The 16,409-nt window shown below is 48.9% G+C and overlaps 1 protein-coding gene across 2 annotated transcripts in view; it reads left to right on the top strand.

The window, feature by feature from the left end:
- XPO7 (exportin 7) overlaps nucleotides 1-16,409 on the top strand; it is a 45,015-nt gene that overhangs the window by 941 nt on the left and 27,665 nt on the right. Inside the window, exons 2-5 of one of the 2 annotated variants that reach the window (XM_032712462.1) lie at nucleotides 9,942-10,088; nucleotides 11,650-11,743; nucleotides 13,145-13,311; nucleotides 14,456-14,521. In XM_032712462.1, the coding sequence (XP_032568353.1) occupies nucleotides 9,942-10,088; nucleotides 11,650-11,743; nucleotides 13,145-13,311; nucleotides 14,456-14,521 (474 nt within the window). Of the gene's footprint in view, nucleotides 1-9,941; nucleotides 10,089-11,649; nucleotides 11,744-13,144; nucleotides 13,312-14,455; nucleotides 14,549-16,409 lie in introns of both variants that reach the window. The other variant, XM_032712461.1, reaches the window with a different exon arrangement.

The raw sequence follows: 16,409 nt of genomic DNA, 5'->3' as shown, positions 1-16,409 counted from the left end.
CCATGTCCCCACCGTGTCTCCCTCCCCTCTCCCTGTCCCCTCTCTGGGTCTCCCCCATTCCTGCCATGTCCCCCCCATCTCCCTTTGCCCCCTCTCCCAGCTGGCACTGTGAGGCTTTACAGCATTCCTGGTCGGGAAATATTTGGGAAAAGGACAACTCAGATCCCGCTTTTCCCCTTGGAAAACCCGACACCCCATCCCTGTCCCTGCTCCCCCCTCCTGGAGTTTTAGAGTTGGTCCCAGTGTTGGGATTCCCATCCTTGTGGGGATCCTTGGGATCCCTGGCTGTGTTTGGTTTGTTTTCCAGCTGTGTGGAAGACTTTGGAGTGCAGGTAAAGGGTTTTTAAAGGGCGCTGGAAGTGAAACCCGGCGTGGAGAAGTTCGTGGTGCTGGAGCCAGGAGGGAAATCAGGGGTGGCAGTGGCTCCCAGGGTGGTGTGGAGGGACCAAAACCCCTCTGAAAGGGACCAAAACCCCCTGAAAGAACTCAAGCCTCCTCTGAGAGGACCCAAACCCCTGTGAGCGGACCAAAGAGGCTCTGAAAGGGACTCAAAAACCATTTGAAGGGGACTAAAACCCCTTTGAAAGGGACCCAAACCCCTCTCAAGGGGACCAAACCCCTCTGAAGGGACCCAAAAACCCTCTGAGGGGGCCAAACCCCGTTGTGAAGGACCCAAAACCCTGTGAAAAGGCCCCCAAAAACCTTCTGCAAGGGCCCAAACTCCCCTGAGGAGCCGCTGCTGTCGCTGTGAGGGCCAGAAAAAGTAAAAATAGGTGCAGCTGGGGGTGTTTTTGCATAATATTTTGGTTGAGCTGGCGCTGGATTTGCATAGTGGCCAAAAACCTGGATAAACTGTAATGGCTGGGAGTTATTTATTATCTCTGCAACTTTTTAAATAAATATGTTCTCCACTCGCTCCCCCTGTGAACCACAAGGGTGAGCAGTTTATTAACTCAGGAGGGAAAACCTGGGAAGGTGTTGGGAAATGTTTCCTGGGTGATCCCAGGGGAGGAGAGGGGGTTGCTGCATTGCTAAACACGGTTTTCCTGGGGAAAAAAAAAAACCCAAAAACCCCTGAATTTGGTGGAGCTTTACCTTGCTGGCACCTGTGGTTTAGACACTGAGCTGCTCCAACACTGCTTGAAATCCCGGGTTTTCCTTGTTAAATGTTGGATTGAGGGAGTGGAAGTTGGAGCTGCAGGAACAGGGTTGGAATTTCTGTGTCCAGCGTGGTTAAAGTTTAACAGCAGGGCTTTGGGAGATGTTCCACGGGAGGGGAAAAAGGGGGGTTGGAAATGGATTTAAAGCACCTGCAGCTCCAGGAGCTCCTGAACGGGACAAACAGTGGTGGGGCTGGAGCTGGAGCTGGAAGGGGGTGTGGAATTGTCTCTTGGAGGGGCTCAGAGTGATGGAAGGGAGGGTTGGGTTGGATTTTGGGAAGGAATTCTTCCCTGCCACGGGCAGGGACAACTCCCACTAGCCCAGGTTGCTCCAACCTGGCCTTGGACACTTCCAGGGATCCAGGAGCAGCCACAGCTTCTCTGGGAATTCCAGCCCAGTCTCTCCCCACCCTCCCAGGGAGGAATTCCTTCCCAATATCCCATTTAACCCTCTGGCAGTGGGAAGCCCTTCCCTGTGTCCTGTCCCTCCATCCCTTGTCCCCAGTCCCTCTCCAACTCTCCTGGAGCCCCTTTAGGCCCTGGAAGGGGCTCTCAGCTCTCCCTGGATCCTTCTCTCCTCCAGATGAACCCCCCCAGCTCTCCCAGCCTGGCTCCATCACTGATATTCCTTAGGCATAAAATGTTAGGAAAAGGAATAAGAGCTGCTGGTCTGTTCCCAGAGCTGTGAGCTGGAGAAGGGAAAGTTTAGGTGGGATATTGAGAAGGAATTTTTGGCTGTGAGGGTGGTGAGGGGCTGGGCTGGAATTCCCAGAGAAGCTGTGGCTGCTCCTGGATCCCTGGGAGTGTCCAAGGCCAGGCTGGAGCAATTGGGAGAGTGGGAGGTGTCCCTGCCCATGGCAGGGGGTGGAATGGGATGAATTTAAAGTCCCTTCCAACCCAAACCTCTCAGTGATTCCGTGATTTTTTTTCCCTCCAGGCAAAAGCTGCAGCTCTGGGTTTTCCTGCAGAGAGCAGAGTGTGACATTCCCTCCCAAACAGGAGGAATTTTGTGGCTGCTGGAAGTTGTGGGTTAATCAATAAATGAAATTATTGGTGAGGGCTCTTCCCAGAGGCCCAAACCTCTGGATTTGGGACACTGACCCCCCCGTGTCCCATCCCAGCAGCTGTGGGATTATCCAGTGCCATGGGGAGATGCCCACCCTCAGTGGGTGATGGAGAGGGCTGTTTCCATGGAATATGCCTCGGGAATGGGCCTTGGTTTAGTGGGAACAGGCCTTTGGAACTTCTGGAGATGTAATATCATTATTTTTTAGGGATTTGGACCAGGTGAGATGAAACCCCAAACTGTTTTTTAGGGATTTGTACTTGTCGTGATGAAACCCAGACCCATTTTTGGGGGGATTTTTACCCGGTGTGGTGAAGCCTAAAAATATTTTTTTAGGGCTTTTTGCTGCTGTGGCAAAACCCAAACCCATTTTTTGTGGGTTTTACCTGGGGAGATGAAGCCCAAACCAATTTTTTTATGGATTTTACCTGGGGAGATGAAGCCAAAATCCATTTTCTATGGATTTTACCTGGTATGGCGAAGCACAATCCCATTTTTTATGGATTTTACCTGTTGTGATGAAGCCAAAACCTACTGTCTGTGTATTTTACCTGGTGTGGTGAAGCCCAATCCCATTTTTCTGGGCTGTATCCCAGCTAAAGTTCTTTACTTTTCCATGTGGAGCAGCAGAAAAGGATAAAAGACAAACTTTTAAGGCCACAATGAACGAGAATATTGTGTTTTCATCTCCAAAAAATTAGGAATTATGAGAATTGTGAGTGACCTCTCCCAGTTTTTGGTGGGAATTGCGTGCCTGGAGCTGGCTGTGGTGCTTTCCCAGGGAACAAAGGATGCAGTGACAGGGATTCAGGAGCAGGAGGAATCAGATGATCCCTGTGGCTGCAAAGAAAACCCCTCGAGCAAATTGTTCTGCACCAACTTTCCCACTTAAAAAAAAGCTCTTTTGGCCTCGCTGGGAATTGATATTTTGGGCTTTTCCAACTCCTGTAAACATCAGTTGGACCTTCTGGGAGCAGGGATGTGGGAAAGCAGGGAAGTGTCATCACTTTGGGGGCAAAAATTAAACCCATTCCTGCTTTTTTTCCCCCTCTGGAAACAGATTTCTCCCGGTTTTACTTCTTCTTCCACTTCCTTAAATGTTTTTCCGTGGCTGTTCCTGGGGGAGAAGGTCCATGGTGGGATGAGGATGGATTTTGGGATTGTGTTGGGTGTTTAATTGGAATTTTAAAAACCATCTAAGTGATCAAAAAATTGTCACTTTTGGGGTTTTTATCATTGGCTGTGCTCAGCTTGGCTCCAGGTGGGGTGAAATTTGGGATCCTGAGGGGTAACAGGATGTCCTGGAAAGCTGAAATGAAAGAAATTTGGGATACTGAGGGGTAACAGGATGTCCTGGAAAGCTGAAATGAAAGAAATTTGGGATCCTGAGGGGTAACAGGGTGTCCTGGAAAACTGAAATGGAAGAAATTTGGGATCCTGAGGGGTAACAGGATGTACTGGAAAGCTGAAATGAAAGAAATTTGGGATCCTGAGGGGTAACAGGATGTCCTGGAAAGCTGAAATGAAAGAAATTTGGGATCCTGAGGGGTAACAGGATGTCCTGGAAAGCTGAAATGAAAGAAATTTGGGATCCTGAGGATGTCCTGGAGGGATTTAAATTCCATGTGGACCTGGGGGTGGTCAGAGGTTGGGAACAATTGGACTCAGGCTTGGATGTCTTTTCCAGCCTGAATTCCCTGATTCTCAGGCAGGTGCTGAGGCAGAGAAGTCAGGAATCTGGCATCCCAAAAGGGAATTGTATCCCGTTTTTTGCTTCCACACCATCTGATTTTAGGGTGTTTCCCAATCCCAGAGTTTTCCAGCCTTTTCCTCCCCGGGCTTGGAGTCTCCTTTGTGCTGTTTCCCACGTGATTGTTTTTCCCAGACCCTTTCCCGAGGCAATTCCTTCCCCAGTCCCGAATTTTTCCACTTCTTGCGTGTTTCTGAATTATTCCAAAGGATCCTTTTGTTGTTTTTTTTCCGGCTCAACCCCAACTTGGCTTTGGGAATCCAGAGGAAACCCTGGAGACCAGGATCCGTGATTCCCCCTCGGGGAAGTGCTGCCTGACTGCAAATGACTTCAAATCCCTGATTTTTATTTCTTTTACCTCCAGCTTTTTCCCCTTCCCCGTGTCCCTGAAAACTTACAGAGGACTCGGGTTTCTCTTGGAATAGCCCAAGGGAATGTTGTGGACCTGGGGAGGTGGAAACACTGGTTTGGCTAAAAATAGAGGCTGGCAGCGTTTGCCCTTTTTTAAATTTAATTATTTAAGTGATGTGCCTTTGGAAACTTTGTTGTTTGGATGCTCAGCCCCAAAGCTGTGGAATTACTGTTGGATTTCAGCTGGAAGCTGGAGGGATGGGGGGGGGGCAGTTCAGGATTCAAATTTTGGTGGATTAAAAGCAATTCCTGAGCTCTGGGGGTTCCACAGGGAGAGGTTTGTTCCCGGTGCCCTCAGCCAACAGCTGGGGGGGAATTTGGGGGGACTTTGGGGGTCCTGGGAGGGATTTTGGGGGTCCCAGAGGGAACCTTGGAGGTCCTGGAAGGAATTTCAGGGGTCCCAAAGGGGATTTTGGAAGTCCTGGAAGGGACTTTGGAGTCCCAGAGGGGACCTTGGAGGTAGTGGAGGGAACTTTAAAGGACCCAAAGGGGATTTTGGAAGTCCTGGAAGGGACTTTGGAAGTCCTGGAAGGAACTTCAGAGGTCCCAAAGGGGACTTTGGAAGTCCTGGAAGGGACTTAGGAGGTCCTGGAAGAAACTTTGGATGTCCCAGAGGGGACCTTGGAGGTCGTGGAGGGAACTTTAGAGGGCTCAAAGGGGATTTTGGAGATCCTAAAGAGGACTTTGGAAGTCCTGGAAGGGAACTTGGAGGTCCTGGAAGGAATTTCAGAGGTCCCAAAGGGGACTTTGGAAGTTCTGGAAGGAACTTTAGAGGTCCCAAAGGGGACTTTGGAAGTTCAGGAAGGAACTTTGGAGGTCCTGGAAGGGACTTTGGAGGTCCCAGGTGAGGTGTCCAACCCCCATCCCTTTGACTCCCAGTTTCTCCCTCTTTGTTCCCGCTGGACAGGGGTGTTATGGCTGGGTCATCCCAGTGTTTTGGTGGAATTCCTGTTGGAAATCCCTGTGCCCTGGTGTCACCAGGGCAGTGTTTGTGAACACAGAGATTACAGGAGTTACAGTCCAAGGACACCTGGAAAACGCTCAGCCTGGGGTTTCTGCTCTGCCCTGGATCATGGCTGGGGCTGGCACCAGTTTAACCAGTGAGCTGGCACCAGTTTGAGCAGGGAGCTGACACCAGTTTGACCAGGGAGCTGACACCAGTTTGACCAGGGAGCTGACACCAGTTTAACCCAGGAGCTGACACCAGTTTAACCCAGGAGCTGACACCAGTTTAACCCAGGAGCTGACACCAGTTTGAGCAGTGAGGTGACACCAGTTTACCCAGTGAGCTGACACCAGTTTAACCCTCAAACTGGAGCTCATGTGTGGCACTGGGATTATTTTGCTGGGATTGTTTTGCTGGGATTGTTCCGGGATGGGGACTCGGAGTTTTCCTCCCTTGGGTCTGGCATCTCAGCTCCTTCACCAAAGGAATTCCTTCCCAATATCCCACCTAACCCTGCCCTGACAGTCTGAACCCATTCCCTGTGTCCTGTCCCTCCATCCCTTGTCCCCAGTCCCTCTCCAACTCTCCTGGAGCCCCTTTAGCCCCTGGAAGGGGCTCTCAGCTCTCCCTTGAACTCTCCCTTCTCCAGGTGAACCCCCCCAGCTCTCCCAGCCTGGCTCCAGAGCTGATGTTCCTTAGGCATAAAATGTTAGGAAAAGGAATAAGAGCTGCTGGTCTGTTCCCAGAGCTGTGAGCTGGAGAAGGGAAGGTTGAGGTGGGATACTGAGGAGGAATTTTTGGCTGTGAGGGTGGTGAGGGGCTGGGCTGGAATTCCCAGGGAAGCCGTGGCTGCCCCTGGATCCCTGGGAGTGTCCAAGGCCAGGCTGGAGCAATTGGGAGAGTGGGAGGTGTCCCTGCCCATGGCAGGGGGTGACACTGGATGATTTTAATCTCCCTTCCACCCCAGACCATTCCATGATCCCATAACACAAGTTTGGCTCTGTTGGAATTCCGCCCAGTGCTGGTTTTCCTCTGGGCTCTCCGGGCACATCCCTCCCCATCCCGTGCCAGCCCAGGCCCCTGGTGCCAGCAGGATCCCGAGTGTCCCTGTGCCAGCCCCTGCTGTCTCATGCTTTGCTCCTTATCTGGCCCCCCCAGAGCTCCAGCCCAGCATAATCATCCTGTCAATGGTATTTTTTTTATCTTGGCTGAAGGAGAAGGTGCTGCCCGAGGCCTTCTCTGCTTTCCAGCCTGGAATAAGCCTGGTTGTCACTGCCAGTGTTCAAATGTCCCGAAAATTCAGCAGTTTTGCCCCTGGAATGCGGGATCTGGGCAGCTGAGCTGCTCTGCTCAATGCTAAGAGCTGAGTTAAGACACAAAAGGGAGTCAGACATTCCCAAAAGTTGCATGTGAAAGGTTTTCCATCGGAGAAATTTATTCCTTGGATTACGGTTCTCAGGAATCTGGGGAGGGTTTGTTTGTTGGTTTTTTTGTTGTTGTTGGGTTTTGTTTTTTTTTTTTTTTGTGGATATTTGATCACATTAAAATAAGAAAATAAAATTACCATTTACAGGCAGGAAATACTGGATGAGGACACCCAAGTTTGGGATTCAGCTTCCCCTCAGAGTCACCCTCCTAGGCTTTGGTGCTTCTCCTCGTGTCCTTAAATGCCCCTCATCCCCTCAGAGCTCCGTGTCCAGGGATCCTGTGAGGAGGAGGATCAAGGATTCCCTGGGACAGCTGACGCTGCACAGTCAGAGGCACTGAAAATATGTTTAAATTCTGGTTGGATTCAACTTTCTGGCTTTTCCACAGGAGGGATTTTTCAGGAATTCTGTGCTTTAATGCCCACGGTGCCATTCCTCTGCGTCCCTGGTGCCGGGTCTCCAGCTGGCACACGGGCTGTTCTCTTGGATTTTGGGAGCTGTTTCCTTGTACCCTGTTCCCTCTGGCTCCGAGGGAGTTAACTGGGATCTGCAGGAAGGCTGGCACGGATCAGGCACTGGCACAAACAAGGGGGTTTTGTCACAGCCACTGTCACACAAAAGCAGCCACAGTCGCAGGGAATTGGCGTTGGGAGGTGGGAACAAAACTCCAGGGAAAGCCCTTCCCTGGCTCCCCCAGGAATCAGTGCACAGGGGTGGAAAATTGTTCAAAACTCGGGACCTTTTTTTATTTTAAACAGAGTTTTAGTGTGTTATGGGCTGTGGTTCCTTGTCCTGCCAGGCTGGTGGAGCTGCTTCCCAGGGATTTGTGTCCAGGGGAAGGAATGGAGTGGGGAAAGGCTGGAGCAGCAGGAGCAGCTGAGGGAGCTGGGGGGGCTCAGCCTGGAGAAAAGGAGGCTCAGGGGGGACCTTCTGGCTCTGCAACCCCCTGACAGGAGGGGGGAGCTGCCAGGGAACAAGGGACAGGAGGAGAGGGAACGGCCTCAAGCTGTGCCAGGGGAGGCTCAGGTTGGATACTGGGGAAATTCCTTCCTGGAGAGGGTTGGTTAAACATTGGAACTGCCCAGGGAGGTTTGGAGTCCCCAGCCCTGGAGGTGCCCAGGGAAGGCCTGGCCGTGGCACTCAGTGGACGAGGTGGGGATGGGGCACAGGGTGAACTCCATGGGCTGGGAGGACTTTTCCAGCCTCAGTGATTCCATGATTCCACACACATGGACAGAAGGTGTTGCTTCTCAAGCTGATAAATGGCTGGCAGGGTTTTCGAGGTTTGGAGGAAACCACGTTTTGTCCTTGGGATGAGCCACGGCCCCATGGAATGGTTGGGGTTGGAAGGGTCCTTAAATCCCCTCCCATTCCAACAGGGACACCTCCCAGCAGCCCAGGTTGCTCCCAGGGGAGATGATCCACACCAACACCTTCCTGCAGGGGAGGCTTTGCCAAGGGATTTTTAAATAAGTGGCAGTGGCTCTGTGATGGGAGCAGCAGGAGCTGGGAAAAGCTGAACTGGAGTCCGGGTGCTTCCAGTGGTTTATGGCCCGTGGTTTATGTTCATGGGAGATTTTGGGGGATTGTCTGTGTGGGGTTTGAGTCTTTGGGGTTTGCTTTGCTCAGAAGCCCTGTCCAGGTGCTCTCTGGCACTTGGCAGAGTTTTCTCTCGTTCCTCTAAAGTAGTGGAGCAATATTTTCCATGAGATTCTTTTTAAAAAAAAAAAAGAGAATAAGAAAGAATTAGAGCTCTGGAATATGGTCCAAAGTAAGAGCATTGTTGCAGAGGGTCCCTCTCTGTGTTCCTTTTCCTCTGGTGATGGTTCTGGCAGCAGAAATCCCCCCTTGGTGTGGTTTTGGGCTGGAATTGCTGGAATTGCTGTGTCGGGAGAGCGCTCGGCTGTGCCCTGCTGGGAACACGGATCCACCGGCTGGGATCAGCCAGGACTTGGATTTGCATAACAGCCTCTCCTCCAAAAATAAAGGAGACAGTGGTTGTTATCCTTGTTTTTATAACAGCACCAAAGGACCCTGTGCTGGTCCCTCTTTACCCCTGGAACCCTCCGGTGCATGCAGGTGACAACGCCGGGTTCCAGATCCAGTGGCACAAACCCTGGGAATGTTTCTCTCCCTCTGCAGAGGCACTTTTATTTTTTTGTTTTTAAATTAGGACACCTCAGATTTCACTGGGGGAAACCCATCTGCCCGGATCAGAGCTCGGGGCGGATCTTTTCCAGCTGTCTGAGCACACAGAATCTGCCGGGGGGGGGGGGTTATTTCCCTTCCCGTGGTTCAGGGACTTCCCTGATTCCATGAAGTCCAGGCAGAGGGAACGGGAATGAAGTTTGTGAGGGATTTGGCACTGTCTGACATGAGATGCACGTGAGAGTTGAGGTTTTTTTGGCTATTAAAATGTGTAGATTGGGATTATCACCTTGAAGACCCCACCTGGATCGCTGTGTCCGGTTCTGGTGCTCCCAACGTCAAAAGGACGTGGATCTGTTGGAGTGAATCCACAGGAGGCCACAAACTTGTCAGGGGACTGGAGCACCTCTGCTCTGGAGCCGGGCTGGGAGAGCTGGGGGTGTTCAACTGGAGAAGAGAAGGATCCAGGGACACCTTACAACCTCTTCCAGGGGCTCCAGGAGAGCTGGAGAGGGACTGGGGACAAGGGATGGAGGGACAGGACACAGGGAATGGGTTCAGACTGCCAGAGGGCAGGGATAGGTGGGATACTGGGGAGAAATTCCCCCCTGTGAGGGTGGGGAGGCCCTGGCACAGGTTGCCCAGAGAAGCTGTGACTGCCCCTGGATCCCTGGAAGTGTCCAAGGCCAGGCTGGAACAACCTGGGCTGGTGGGAGGTGTCCCTGCCCATGACAGGGGGTGGAACAAGATGTGCTTTAAGCTCCCTTCCAACTCAGTCCAGTCTGTGATTCCATGGAAGAGGTGAAAATGGGGAGGCCAGGTGGTACTTTGTCAGGTGTGAGAGGTGGCTGGGAAATTCCTGTGCAGGGAATTCCAGGAGTTCAGCAGAACCAAACTCGGCGCTGAGCGTCTTCGTCCCTTTGCCATCAGCAGAGTCAAACACGTTGGTGTGTCAACAGCACACCCCTGAGGTGCTGCACAACTCACCTGCCCCCTTTCCTGTTCCTAACTGGAGCGTGTCCATGTTTTCCAGAGCCTGGCCCAGCTAGAGAACCTGTGCAAGCAGCTGTATGAGACCACGGACACGGCGACGCGGCTGCAGGCGGAGAAAGCCCTGGTGGAGTTCACCAACAGCCCCGACTGCCTGAGCAAGTGCCAGCTGCTCCTCGAGAGAGGGAGTGTACGTAAAAGCCCCCCAAAACCCACCCCAAATCCACCCTGCAGGGGGGCACTGAGGAGGGAAACACCCCCGAGGGCTGGAGCGGGGTGTTCATATTCCATATTCCACACCCGCGCTGCCGGATCTTAATTTGGGAGCTGCTGGTGCCCAAAAAAAAGCTGATTTTGCTGCTGCTGTGGGGTCACTTTAATGCCTCGTGGGCCCTGCTGGCTTCTCACAGGCTCCCACCCGGAGCTGCCGGGCTTTAAGTTGGAATCCCAGCCCCGTGGGAGCGAAGCTTCTCCGTAGGGAAAACGGGGTGTGCAGGGAAATTCCGAGGGGGTAAAGCCGGCGGTGCTCCTTCTGGAATGTTACCTTGGAAATCTGCCCCTGCCGTGGGGTTGGCTTAATAATCCAGCAGGTTAAAACAGAGGAAAGGAAAAAAAAAAAAAAGCTGGATCATGTGCTGTGGAATTAGTGTGGCAGAAAGGGTGGGAATGGTGCCGGCAGTAAATCCCGCCCGGCTCCCGGAGCTTTCTCCCTGGGAAGTGGCCGCTTGGTTTTCGCTTGGAATCAGCAGAAATCACGTTCCAAAGGGCTGTGCCCCGTGATCCTTTGGCAGGACGTGCATCCAGCTCTCCTGCTGTCAGATTGGAGCCTTGTCCATAAAGTAGGAAACACTAAACTGTTGGGAAGAGTCGAGTTCTCCGGGAGGAGGGAAAGGAGACGGACGTTAAAGGCTCCGCAAACTTCCCCAAAACTTCACTTCTCCTTAAATTTGAAGCCCAGTGGAATCCAAACAAGCTTTTGATTGGAAGCTTTTCCAGTGGGGATGAGGAGCTGGTTTACCTTAGGACAAATCATGATATATATTTGTAAGGAAAGGTCCTGAAGCCCAGTTTAATCCAGAGTGGGATCTGTTCTCCCTCCAAATTTGGGGTTTTTGTTCATTCCGGGATCTGACTCCCTTTGTACCCACAGGCCTTGGGAATATTGGAATAAAGAGCTTTCCTTCATTGATCCCAAGCTTTGTCCAGTCCTATATATTACAGGCAAAATGCCTGTCATTCCCTGGCTGTAATTTAGGGAGTGGGATCAACCAGGGGGGTTTAGGGGCCTGAATTCCATCAATTAGATCAGAGCTGGGTGGTCCTTAAGAAATACATTTTAACCTGGATTTACTAACCCAGGGCAAGCTCTAAGTGCTTCTTGATGTGTCTTAACACACTCCTGAGATAATTCCAGGCGTGGAATTTTAGGAAACTTCACAAATATTGACTATTTTTGCTTTCAGTGGCGCTTCCATTGCCTTTTGCTCATTAAGCTTTTCCTTCTTCAAATCTTTATTTGTTTTACTTTAGTGTCTATAAAAACATAGAATAAATACATCTAAATAATGCTGCTGCTAATAATAATAATAATTCTGTGTAGAATATTTAGACCTGCCAGTTAAATGAATGCTTTAAACTCAAATATTCACAGAGGAATTAGCTTAAAATCCATTAAAATCCGTCGCTGCTCGCTCTGAATTGTGCAATAAAATTCTCTCTTGTGTTTTGGGTTTGTTTTTCCCTCTTCCCAGTCCTCCTACTCCCAGTTACTGGCAGCCACCTGCCTTACCAAACTGGTGTCACGCACAAACAACCCCCTGCCGCTGGAGCAGCGAATAGATATCCGTAAGTATGGAATTGTTCTCCCCGAATTCCTGGGAATTCTCGCCATCCGGCCTTTGATCCGTGGCTGGGAGGTTTCCTGCGACCTCCAGTTCGGGCATCCTGAGGTTTGGGATGCTCAGAAAGGCGAGGAAACGTAGGAAGTAACAGAGGTCAAGGCTAAATATCCGGAATTTTTCCGGATGAAAAATGGGCTTTAAGCTCCCTTCCAACCCAATCCAGTCTGTGATTCCATGGAAAAGGTGAAAATGGGGAGGCCGCGTGGTGCTTTGTCAGGTGTGAGGGTTGATGGTTGGACTGGATGATCCCAGAGGGCTTTCCCAACCTTAATTTTTAGATTCTTAATTAATTCCATGATTTTTGGTACCAACAAGTGATGGTATCAACAACTCAGTCTCGAGGGGTGGGAATCCCTCATTTCCAACCTCTTCCCAGGCGTTAAAGCCCCAAACAAAGGGTCAACCTTTCCTTCTAACTCACTAATTCCTTAAAACCCTTTCCCACCTCATTTCCATGTACCATGTTTGGGTTGTGAAGAGGTGATGGAATCTCCCTCCCTGGAATTGTCTTGGAGGGACATGGTTTGTGGTTGATGGTTGGACACGGTTTGTGTTGGCCTGGGTTGATGGTTGGGCTGGATGATCCCAGAGGGCTTTCCCAAACCTTAATTTTTAGATTCTTAATTAATTCCACGATTTTTGGTACCAACAACTCAGTCTCGAGGGGTGGAAATCCCTCATTTCCAACCTCTTCCCAGGCGTTAAAGCCCCAAACAAAGGGTCAACCTTTCCTTCTAACTCACTAATTCCTTAAAACCCTTTCCCACCTCATTTCCATGTGCCATGTCTGGGTTGTGAAGAGGTGATGGAATCTCCCTCCCTGGAATTGTCTTGGAGGGACATGGTTTGTGGTTGATGGTTGGACACGGTTTGTGTTGGCCTGGGTTGATGGTTGGACTGGATGATCCCAGAGGGCTTTCCCAAACCTTAATTTTTAGATTCTTAATTAATTCCATGACTTTTGGTACCAACAACTCAGGCCCGAGGGGTGGGAATCCCACATTTCCAACCCCTTCCCAGGTGTTAAAGCCCCAAATAACGGGTCAGCCTTTACCTGGAAAATGGTTTGTGGTTGATGGTTGGACACGGTTTGTGTTGGCCTGGGTTGATGGTTGGGCTGGATGATCCCAGAGGGCTTTCCCAAACCTTAATTTTTAGATTCTTAATTAATTCCACGATTTTTGGTACCAACAACTCAGACCCGAGGGGCGGGAATCCCACATTTCCAACCCCTTCCCAGGCCTTAAAGCCCCAAACAAAGGCTCAACCTTCCCCTTTACTTCCTTCAAACCCCTCCCGCTTCGCTTCCACGCGCCCAGATCCCGCCTCCTGCCGTGTTTTCCAGGGAATTATGTGCTCAACTACCTGGCCACGAGGCCGAAGCTGGCGACGTTCGTGACGCAGGCGCTGATCCAGCTCTATGCCCGGATCACCAAGCTGGGCTGGTTCGACTGCCAGAAGGACGAGTACGTCTTCAGGAACGTCATCACCGACGTCACCCGCTTCCTCCAGGTCGGATTGGCCTCGCCATTCCCGGGAATCGGCCCAAAGCCGCCCACGACTTTCCGGAATTTTCCAAAATTCCGCCCTGCCGGGATGCGGTGGTTTGGAATTCGGGGGTTTCCCGGGCCGAGGAGCTGCCGGGACGCGTCAGTGCTTGGGATTTGAAATTTAGGGGGAGCAGGGGTTTGTTTCCGGGTCTTACAGTTTGAAATTTTTGGGGATTTTTAGTTCTTGCAATTCAAAAGCTGGGGGAGCAGAGATTTGTTTCTGGTTCTCATGGTTTAAAATGTGGGGATTTGAAATTGAAATGAAATCCGAAGTTAAATTCGAAATTAAATTTGAAATTTGAAATGAAAACCGAAGTTAAATTCGAAATTAAATCTGAAATTTGAAATGAAAACCGAAGTTAAATTCAAAATTAAATCTGAAATTTGAAATTAAATTGGAAATGAAATTCGAATTAAATTGGAAATTAAATTCGAATTAAATTGGAAATTAAATTCGAATTAAATTGGAAATGAAATTCGAATTAAATTTGAATTAAATTGGAAATTGGAAATTAAATTTGAACTAAATTGGAAATTAAATTTGACTTAAATTGGAAATTAAATTCAAATTAAATTGGAAGTTAAATTGGAAGTTAAATTGGAAGTTAAATTGGAAGTTAAATTGGAAGTTAAATTGGAAGTTAAATTGGAAGTTAAATTGGAAGTTAAATTGGAAGTTAAATTGGGAGTTAAATTGGGAGTTAAATTGGAAATTTAATTCAAATTAAATTGGAAATTAAATTCGAATTAAATTGGAAATTAAATTCGAATTAAATTCAAAATTAAATTCGAATTAAATTCAAAATTAAATTCGAATTAAATTCAAAATTAAATTCGAATTAAATTCAAAATTAAATTCGAATTAAATTCAAAATTAAATTCGAATTAAATTCAAAATTAAATTGGAAATTAAATTTGAAATTAAACTAGAAATTAAATTCGAATTAAATTTGAGATTAAATTCAAACTTAAATTTGAAATTTGGGTGGGGTTTTTTGCACCGATAAAACTGAAGATCAAACATTTTTAAACAAGCAGTTTTCCAAGCACTAAGCCGAGCTTAACCAAACCCTGAGCTGAGCCTGTTGCTGTGCTTTGCCCCCCAGGACAGTGTCGAGCACTGCATCATAGGAGTGACAATCCTGTCCCAACTAACGAATGAGATTAATCAAGTAAGTGCTACAGCCTTCCTCAGTGAAGTAAGTGTCCAATTTTCTCATTCATATTGTCCTGTCCTGCCTTTTTTGGGGGTTGATTTGGGGTTTTTTTGGCCCTGGGGGGGTTGTTTTTGGGGGTTCCCTCCTGTCTCTGTGGTGTTTTCAGTCGTTCCCCCCTTGGGGGAAGATGCTCCGAGCTCTCCTGTCCCGAGGAATCCTTTTGTTTCACTGGCATCTTCCATCCGCTCCCATGTTTTCACTGTGGGGTTTTTTTGGGATGGAGGGGAACAGAGCGAGGCTGAGGGATAAAACCAGACCTACCCAGTGAGGACTAAGCCCTTGTGCTGTCAGTCCCTCCTTGTTGAGCAGAGTCACCAACTGTGACTCCTCTGTGCCAGTTTTCCAACCATCCCTTTCCATCCAGGACTGAATTTCCCGGAGTTCCCAGCAGGGAATTCTCAGCTCCCGCTGTTTTCCTGGGGCCCAGTCCCTTCCAGGTGCTTCCCGGGTTGGCTCCTTGGTTTTGGGAGCCCTCCAAGGTTGTGCTGCCTCTTGGAATTGGGTGTTGGAATGAGTGGCTTCCTGTCCCAAGGAATCCTTTTGTTTCACTGGCGTCTTCCATCCGCTCCCATGTTTTCTCTGTGGAGTTTTTTTTGGGATGGAGGGGAACAGAGCGAGGCTGAGGGATAAAGCCAGACCTACCCAGTGAGGACTAAGCCCTTGTGCTGTCAGTCCCTCCTTGTTGAGCAGAGGAGTCACTGTACCAGTTTTCCAACCATCAAACTGTGCCAGTTTTCCAACCATCCCTTTCCACCCAGGACTGAATTTCCCGGATTTCCCAGCAGGGAATTCTCAGCTCCCGCTGTTTTCCTGGGGCCGAGTCCCTTCCAGGTGCTTCCCAGGTTGGCTCCTTGGTTTTGGGAGCCCTCCAAGGTTGTGCTGCCTCTTGGAATTGGGTGTTGGAAGCAGGAATGAGTGGCTTTACCTGCTGCTATCCCAGATTCCATCCTTTTTCCAGCAGCAAAATCAGCTCCCGAGGCAGCAGGAGGGTCACAACGTCCATAAAATCTCTGATTTTCCCGAGAAAACCGGGAGTAACCAAGGGTTTGATTTTAATGCCTTGCTGAGTAACTAACCTTAATTTTCCTGGGATATTAATCCAGGTGTTGGAGGAATCCCTGAGTGGGATTTGGAGGGTGATTAAATTGTTCTCAGAGCTGGGAAAGGAGGAGGAGGTTTTGTCCTTCCCCAGTTCCTTCCTCTGGACTCGCTGGAGTTCAGCCCCTCTGAGCTTCCCCAGCCTTAAATTTAAACACTTTTAATCCAATTTGAACGTTTTCTGCACCCATTTCAGAGCCCCCAAATCACTTTAATTCCTCGAGGAGCAAATCCTAACCCTCACATCTCCTCCTAAATCTTGATCCAGCCTTTTTACTGTTGCCATTTCCTTTGCAAACCCCAAATTTCATCTCCACAGAGGGGCTGGTCCTTCCCTTCCTTACAGCAAGGATGGAAACAAGTCTGGTTTTTAAATATATATGTTATAATATTGTATAGTAGTGTATTATGATATATAAATATATATATAATATGAAATTATAGATAATATTACAATATGTTATTATACAGTATAATAGTATAATATATAATGTACAGTAATATAGTATATTTTATATATAATATATTATTATACAGTATTATATAATATAGTATTGTATAGTATTATATGCTATATTATTATATAGTGTTATATAGTATAATATATAGACTTGCCTGGAGGTGCTGAGGGACTGGAGTTCATTGATTTAAGCCCAGTTCAGGGATTTAAGCCAAATTCCCTGATTTAAGCCCAGTTCAGGGGTTTAAGCCAAATTCCCTGATTTAAGCCCAGTTCATTAATTTA

The sequence above is a fragment of the Chiroxiphia lanceolata genome, chromosome 28 (assembly GCF_009829145.1).
Source record: "Chiroxiphia lanceolata isolate bChiLan1 chromosome 28, bChiLan1.pri, whole genome shotgun sequence".
Classification (NCBI taxonomy): domain Eukaryota; kingdom Metazoa; phylum Chordata; class Aves; order Passeriformes; family Pipridae; genus Chiroxiphia; species Chiroxiphia lanceolata.
Note: the sequence above shows the minus strand (reverse complement) of the source record. Positions and strands in the feature narration are given on the sequence as shown.